Source organism: Morone saxatilis, unplaced genomic scaffold, assembly GCF_004916995.1.
Source record: "Morone saxatilis isolate NCDOM2014 unplaced genomic scaffold, NCSU_SB_2.0 Contig20, whole genome shotgun sequence".
Classification (NCBI taxonomy): Eukaryota; Metazoa; Chordata; class Actinopteri; family Moronidae; genus Morone; species Morone saxatilis.
In genome coordinates this window covers 874,725-883,050 of record NW_023339763.1, presented here as the reverse complement: position 1 = coordinate 883,050, position 8,326 = coordinate 874,725, and the positions used below count along the sequence as shown (strand labels likewise).

Here is an 8,326-nt window from a genome sequence, read left to right as displayed (position 1 = left end):
ATTTCACATCGACTTCAAGACTGTTTTCACATGAACACGATATCTTCGTAAATATCTGTCCCCATTGAAACACCTCAACAGAAGGACTTCTTTGTTTTAATAAATCAAAATTAATAATTTAGTCGTTCCCATTTACACATCTGTTTTTGTTGAGAAAAAAGATGCTTTTTTAAATGAGCTTATCGTGGGCGTAGTCTCACTGTGGCTCCTTCACTTAAAGCCGCCAATCCCAGTAAGTAAACTTCCTCTCCCGCAGTCTGAGAACAAATACAATCACATTGGGACGAGACTTCAGCACATCCTGCTGCTTGAAGAAGTGCTTTTCAAAGCCCTGAAAATAGGGCAGTAAAAAATTCAAAAAACTAAAATCCAAACCACAGGAAACGATGAAACCAAAGCAAAGCAGCTGTATTTTCTGTCTTCTTCATACACACAGACAGTCTTTATGAAATGGACCTCGGTGTGATTGGGAAGGTTGGGGAAGCAGTACCGGCAGTGAAGAACTGATCCAGAATCTGATCCAGTCGACTCTACCGTCAAGCAAAGACAAAATAAAATTCACAGCCATCTTCAGGAGAAACAGAAGCTCAGAGTGAAACAGCTGCCGTCCAAACAGTCGAAAGGAAAGTAGCTTTGTGATTTGGTTTTCAAAGTAAAAGTCAAAGGTGGAGGAGCGAGAGCGGCGCCCCCCGGTGGAATGACGAACATGTTGCAGTATGTACATTTCCAAAGTAAAGGCCTTTTCTGTACAGGTCTGTGCGGTGGAGCTGTTTTCATTAATGAGGACGATTCTCACGTCTTCAGTGGGTCAGTTTAAGACTTTGGTTTGGTTACAGATTAAAGTTAAAGGACCATACCGTTGATTTTAGATGTTTCAGTCCAATAAATTATCTCCACTTTACAGATGTTTCCAAGGCATGTTTTAAGACTTGAAACCTGTTTAAAATGCACCAGTGAATGTTTAAAGGTCAGGTTTTATAACTGTTATCAGTTTTATAACTGTTCATCTGAGTGAGGGGCTAACTGCATTTTAAATATAGATTATTTCTATGACTTTTGGTTGTTTTAATTAATTTCTAAGTGTTTCTGTGATTGGAAAACTAGTCTCTTAATTTCCAGGTTTTCCAGGATGGTGGAAATCCTGTCAGACCTGTGAGAGTTGACTAAAATAAAAGCACTTGTGAGAGTACAACTGCACAATTATGGCCAAAATTATAATCACCATTATTTGACCATTACAAACACTGTGACTAGATTACTAAAAAAAAAAAGTCAACTCGTGTTTCGCCTGTTTTTTTTGGCTTTTAATGTGAAGCTTCAGCGAAAGGTTCGGTTTATGTTAGCAGTAACTTATTTTACTTAATGTTCTTCAGGAATAAAAGGACATCTGGATCACCCTGCGGTTGCTGGCTGTTAATACGCAGGAGAGTTTTCTACGAGCCGAGCATTTTAAACTTCTTTGAAGAAATGTATGTTGGAAGTCAGAAGGTCTTAAGAGACGGACTAACACATTGTTGCGTTGGGCCTTTTCATGGAAAAAAATTTGAATAATACCAGACTTATACTTTAATGGTGATTTAATGGCATTACGTGTTCACTGTGACCTTTTCTCAGGTTTCAAGTCTCTGAATGCTGATTTTAAATTAATTCTATGCTTAATTTTTCACGTCATTATTTTATATAAAATGCCGGACGAAGTGTGTGTGCAGGATTTATTTTGTCTGGAAGACACTTAAATATCATGTTACGTATACATAATAACCATAAATTGTGGTATGTTCCTTTAAAGGTTGATACTGGGGTTAGTTCAGTGTGTATGTGTGTGTGTGGACAGCAGGCACGTCTATCAGTGTGTGTTTACAGCCTATAGTAACAACATGGAATATTTATAGTGAGCGTTCCTTTTGGTTCGGCAGTACGAAGCGTTCATGCGTCTGTCCTCGCCGTTCTGTGTCTTCATGCTTCGCGTTGTGTGTGTTTGTGTGCTTCAGTCAGTGTGTGGGTGCACCGCCGGCGGCCTGGGTGCAATTCAGCTTGCTGAACCCGGGCAGCCTGACGCGTCCGTGGGTGTAGATGTCGCGGTCGGAGCCCTGGTTCATCCGCTTGACGAGGTTCTTCTCGTACAGCAGAGGGTGGTAGGCGCCGAGCGTGCAGGCGGCGTCGAAGAAACGCTGGTAGTAATGGCAGAGCTCCGTCTTCCTGCGGGACGGCAGGAACTCGTACACGTGCACCACCTCGCACAGTGACATCATCAGGACGGTGCCTGGACAGGAAACAGAGAGAGGACGCGTTCAAACGTGACAATATCTGAACTGTTTATTTACTGAGCTCTACTGCTTTTATTTACTGAACTTTACTGCATTTAATTACTGAACTTTACTGTGTGTATTTACTGTAATCTACTGCGTTTATTTTTGTTTGTTTTATTATATACAGGAAGTAATGACAGAGTTGACGTCTCACGCACCAAGCAGGCCGGAGGAGGGCGGGTTCTTCTGAATGGGCTCAGCCATGTTGTCTTGTATTCGTTGCCAGACCTGCCACTCGAAGCGAGGATGCAGGATGTAGAAGGGCTGCATAGGATGGAGCCTCCTGTATCTCTGGTACTGGGTGAAGATGGGGTAGTCAGTCCTGTTGTACCACTGTAGGGGGGGGGGGGCACATAGTAGTGTTAATGCTTCTCTAACAAACATTTCTGTAGGTTTCCATTCTGGTGTCAGTACAAGTTTTAAAACTCCTCCACAAGAGGGCGTGAGAGAGTTGAAGGTTAGCATACATGAGGTGAACTAACAATTCAAAGTCAAAAATCACACACACACTTATCCATCGTATCCATCGCAATAAACGTCCATAAATCCACTTACAACTGCAGAACCTGCCTTAAAACTATGATGTTTTTTTTAAAAGTTTCCTTCAGTATGACAGTAATCCAGTGATAGTTGTCTGTACATCGATGTGTACACTGCAAACAGGAACTGTTAATAGCTAATTCAGCTAATTTTTAATGGGGCTAATTTGCCAAAAATGTAGACAATGGATGGACTTTGTGCTGTGATGACAGCTTTTGTCCAAACAAACAGAACAGGTTTTTTTTAGCACCGTTCAATAATAGATGTTGTTTTGCTGTGAGTGCTGTATGATCTGTGGGGGCATAAAAAAGTCCAATAATCTGTATTTTAGGCTTTAAAATATGTGTAATAATAATAATGAATAAATGTGTTTCTGAAAGAATTATGTATTGATCGCTTTGTAACGACTACAAAACGAACGTGGAACCAATACTGATTTTCCTTCATATCCTTTTGGCCAATATGGAAGTGAAATAGGTCTTTAATTGGTTTTAAAAAGGTCTTAAATTGAACCTGCTGAAACCCTGATGATGTAAACGTCACCTGAGTGAGGTCAGCAGAGAAGGGGGCGGGGTCCCAGGCCACCAGAGCACCTGAGCTGTACAGAGAACTGGACAGGAACCGGTGGTCATCAGATGCCATCACCTGTGAGACAGGTAAATATTATATTATATACCCAAATGTATGACACAGTGTCACTGACTCATATCTCATTACATAAATTAATCTTTAATAAACCCAGAAAAAATACATTAACAAGCTTCTGAAGCACAAACTCCAATAATTATTCTCTTTTTTTTGTTTTTAAATGTAGCATAAAGGGAACTATATTTAAATTTCATTCTACAAGCTTGTGTTAAAATATAATAACAACATAACCTTGAATGTATTTTATACCATATTAACATATGTTAAACTTAAAGGGGAAACCAACTGTTTTTAAATCTGTAAACAGGAACACGTCAAATAAAGTAAGAACTCTAATATCATCATTTATAAGAAATCATTAAAGATTTGAGATGTTTCGTTGATATTTCGTCTTCATGTGAATGTTTTTCTTTTTTAAGTCTTACATAAGGATAAAAATAGTTGAAAGCAGCATCTTCACCAGTTGGTTACTATAGCAACTATCAGCATGCGTTCAGACGTGTTGATGAAGAATAAAATGTAAAAGCCATTGTACCACAATAACTCAACATATGTGGCTTAAATTCATCCAGAATGTGGTTCGTCCTGTTTCTTATTATTATATTCTTATTAATAATTATATATATACTAGTTGGATGTGAATTATCTAAATAAATTGGTTTTCTAATCCAACTGTCGACATGTACGTCATATTCTGACTGTGTGACAGAAGATTGTAGTTTAATACTGGAGCTCAAATAATTCAGCTGAATTTTTCCATTTGGAATCCGTAACCTTTAAAATATTTTCCCTTCACATATTGAATAAATAACATAATATTATTGTTTCCACCATATTTTTAACTCTCTTTTATGAACAAGACCAAAATGAGTTTGAAAAATATCAATTCCAGCGTCTTTGCCGCCTTGTTCATTCACTGTATCCATGGAAATGAGCCAAAAAGGTTTCCTTACAAAAAAAAATTTCTGATAACTTCTGAATCACTGTATAACTTAAAGAAAAGCTCAATATTTGATTATGTGTGATGCTCTGTATATATGTTTATAGAATATTCTTTTAGACTAATTTGGTTGTGCAGTTATTTTTTGCTCTTCGTCTGAGCGTTTGAGGAGAGAGTCCGATGTTGCGAGATACAAACCCGTCTTCCTGTCTGTGTCCGTCAGCAGGTGCAGTGTTTCCTCTATGTTGATTTTGGAGCGGCGGCCCGCTGCTGTTGAATTTCTGCCGCCACGGTATCAGAAATGGGGCAGACTGTAGTCCCGGTTGCCTTTTAAATGATCCTGCCGATATAATGCAGTTGGCTGCCGCTCACATTGCGCAATTTAACAAACAAGTAGAACTATTCCCAGAAGGTTATTGGGGGCTGTCGAAGTTAACTCCCCCACATACTGTTGTGTTCGATGTAGCTTATCTGTCCAAGAACGGTTCGCTTTCTTCCAAGTCCGATAATTAAACTAAGAGCTCCACCCAAAAACGTCACCCCGCGGTGGGTGCGTTTTAATTAGACAGACGTTCACTTGCTCAGTTCTCAGCTCAAACGTCCCTGATATCAAACATCTGGAAACATTAAAACGGTAAATCACTTATTTCGTTTGTGTTGGCAGGCGAAGTGTCAGTTCTCTTGTTTCATACGTAAAACGTTTGCCCGATGGGGAAAACAGGACGGGGGTTAGTGACAGGCCTGCCCCCACTGCTTAAAAAGAAATCCTAAAGAAAACACTGAGGTGCGTTTACCTGTGAGTTGATGAGGCGGATCGTGGTTTTAGACCCGACGTCCTTCTCGTAGCCGGTGGTGGGCGCGCCGTTGAAACGCAGCACGGCATCGTGAGAGTCTGCGATTCAACGAAATAAATCAGTTTTAAAAGAAGTGAAACTGTCGGAGTGACTGACGCAACACGTTCACCTAACAGCCACTGGTGTCCCTGTTTTCTGATACATAAGGAACCTTTAAGTTGTGGTCAAATAGACAAAATAGACTCCCATATAAAGACAACCTCGTCCATATGTGAACATCCATGTAAAAATATCTTACCGATCTCTTTCCCCAGTCCGGAGTATCGGAGCGACCCAGCGGACGACACCACGGCGCAGCTCTTATACGGCCCAAGCTCAGAGGTCAGCTGCAAGGATGGCAGCTGGGCGGCCCAGGGCAGCGAGGAGAAGGGTTGGAGGTCAGGGGTCAGAGTCGTGACCTCCACCTTGTCCTTCAGTTGGCAGAGAAGCTTGGGGCCGCTCAGCTTGGGCCTGCTGGACACGCCACCAGGGCCCGAGAACTCGACCCCGTACTTATTCATCGCCTGAATCATCGAGATACAGAAGATGTTTAAGGACACAAAATAAAACAACCCGTTTAGAAACCGAACTTTCAGATAAAATGTCAGAATTATGACAATACATTTAGTTTTTCCTCCACTGAATAATAAACCCTCACCTGATAATTCTGCACCACCTTCCTCAGTCTGCTTCCCAGCATGCTACTGGACATCTCGTCATCCCAGACCTCTCCCAGGAGCCCGTGAGGCCCGAAGAACTCGGCGTCCCCGCCTCGCCCGCTCATGTCTCCCCTCCGCCGGCCTCCAAACAGGGTCTCCAGCGCGCGAGTGAAGGGGCGCGGCAGCAGCCGAGAGAAAAACCCGGAGGTGTCTCGCTCTCTCGGCTTCCGCTTCGGCGTCGTGTCCGCGGCGGCTTCGTGGGTGTGGTTTGGAGAGGAGAGGACCGGGATTGGGCGGTGAGGGTCCCCTGGGACGACCCCCGGGAGCTTCTGGGGGTCGATGTTGTTTGGCTTGGCTCCGCCGCGCAGCACCTGTGGGAATCAGAGGGACGAGTATGTCAGGTCCTGTAGATCGAACCAACCTCAGAGGAGGAAATCACTCAATAACCTGATTTTAGATGTTTTATGTTTAAGAGACAAAACTGTTCTACTAGATTTAATCTGCTCTTAAATGTCTGTAACAAAGGTTCAGTCTGCAGTAACTACAAAATACAATCAAAGACCAAACTGCAGTCTTCAGTGTCTGTAAACCCGGCTTCAGGACAATGTAGGAAACAAAACAATGGGAATCTTTATGTTCTCCTCTGGGAACTCTGACTGACTTCATCTGTGTGTTATTAGCTGAGCACATTGGAGCAGATAGTGATAATAGTTTGGATATTACTGTGCTAACTAGCTATATATTATTAAGTAAAATAAATGTTTCATAGGTTCACAAAATAATACCTAAATTCTTAATTACTCATCTATTTCAGCTTTTTACATGTGAAACAATAAGAAATACAGATTTAATGTAATAAATGTAATTTTGTCAGGAAGAAGACTGTAGTTACCGCTCTACCTATATATCACTTTATGCTAATACAAACACAGAGTGCAGTATCTGCAGTTTGGGGTCAGAGGTCAAATAATTGGTTGTGCTTTTTAAGCCATGACATAAAACACATTTGGATCGACAGTCAAAAAACATTGTTAGCGTAGTTTCTTAGGTTCGCCTGTAGAGGGCAGTGGTGTCTAATCGTCTAACAGAGTGAGAGGTGAAAACATTCTGACTCTTCGTGCTGTCGCTGTCTCTCCGATGCCCCGACCCTCCCCTCGCTCCTCACCCAGCTCTCCCTCTCCCCTGTCCCGGGTCCCCGAGTCCCGAGTCCTGGTTGGAGCCTCTGTGAACCACCTTGTTACTGCATTTACTGCATATTGTTCTCAAATGATCTCTGGATCAAGTGTGATTTGTGACGCATATGTCGTAATATCACACAGCTCTAACTTGCAGATGTTGTTTGAAGAGTAGGGAGGATTCCAGTCGACCAAGATTTTCTCAGACATTTTACTCTGAAAACTCTTTGTTTTTTCCCAAATTTACTCCAAACATCTCCAGTTGATTCCAGTCTGAATACAAAGGCCATTGTCTCTTCTCTCTACAAATGCTGGACCACCTCGGAGGTCTAATGGGATGAAATACCTCCTCTGCTTCTTCTCGACGGGTCCAGTTTACAGTTACATCAGGATCGGCCCAGTTCTACAAACATATAAGGAGCGTTTTTTTAAGCCCTTTAATGAAATTTCCGCTCTGAGTATCGACCCGCATCCACTCACGGTCCGTGACTGGCGTGGCATCGGATGACACAGTGTTATTGCATTTACAGCCCTTCTGGCAAAAACGGCTAATTCTCTTCAAATGGAAACATGCATCCCCTCCCACACAGAGCAGATGGGTGAAAGCTTCACATCAAACTGGAAAAGATAGAATTTGCTTTAAGAGCCTCTGTGAGGAAGGTTCATAAAGAATGGCCTCTATTTTTAGCTTAGTATCATAATAAGACGTCAGTTTGGGACGAGGCACACGGACCCCCCACAATAGATGCACATTAGACATATTTAACCCCCAATTTAGGAGGATTTTGTCTTAAGGAGTCTGAATATTTGTTTTATTCTATTCTATGATCAAACTGAGATCAATATCAATTACAAGTCACGGCTGCATATGCTAACTGTACTAGCTGCTATGAGCTGTCTGTACCCGGACTGGGAACTGGAAGGACGAGCCGGCCCACAGGACTCGACTCGGGATGAAACTCGGCGGGTTCAGGGCAGAACAGGAGAGGAAATGAAAACGGAGGAAGCGGAGCCGTGTAGCAGTTAATTAGTCAGTAACTGTATCAATTTAATCCATCATCCATCGTATCGATCAGCCAGGATTAGTTTCAGTGAAGTTGGAAGTTATTTATTCCGTTAAACAACCAGACTGTGTGATGTTACACTGTGTTGGAATAAATGAACTAAAGGTTCAGTCTCCTTGCTGCTTGTTCTGATTCACAATCATTACTGTTTCTGTTTA

The 8,326-nt window shown here is 42.1% G+C and overlaps 1 protein-coding gene across 1 annotated transcript in view; it reads right to left on the bottom strand.

Moving 5' to 3' along the window:
* Positions 1 to 1,700: 1,700 nt before the first annotated feature.
* st6gal1 (ST6 beta-galactosamide alpha-2,6-sialyltranferase 1) overlaps positions 1,701 to 8,326 on the bottom strand; it is a gene marked incomplete at its 5' end in the record, with an annotated part of 7,182 nt that continues 556 nt past the window's right edge. Inside the window, 6 exon segments of the mRNA XM_035666022.1 lie at positions 1,701 to 2,263; positions 2,468 to 2,642; positions 3,393 to 3,494; positions 5,232 to 5,329; positions 5,530 to 5,794; positions 5,929 to 6,300. Of these exon segments, the coding sequence (XP_035521915.1) occupies positions 1,992 to 2,263; positions 2,468 to 2,642; positions 3,393 to 3,494; positions 5,232 to 5,329; positions 5,530 to 5,794; positions 5,929 to 6,300 (1,284 nt within the window).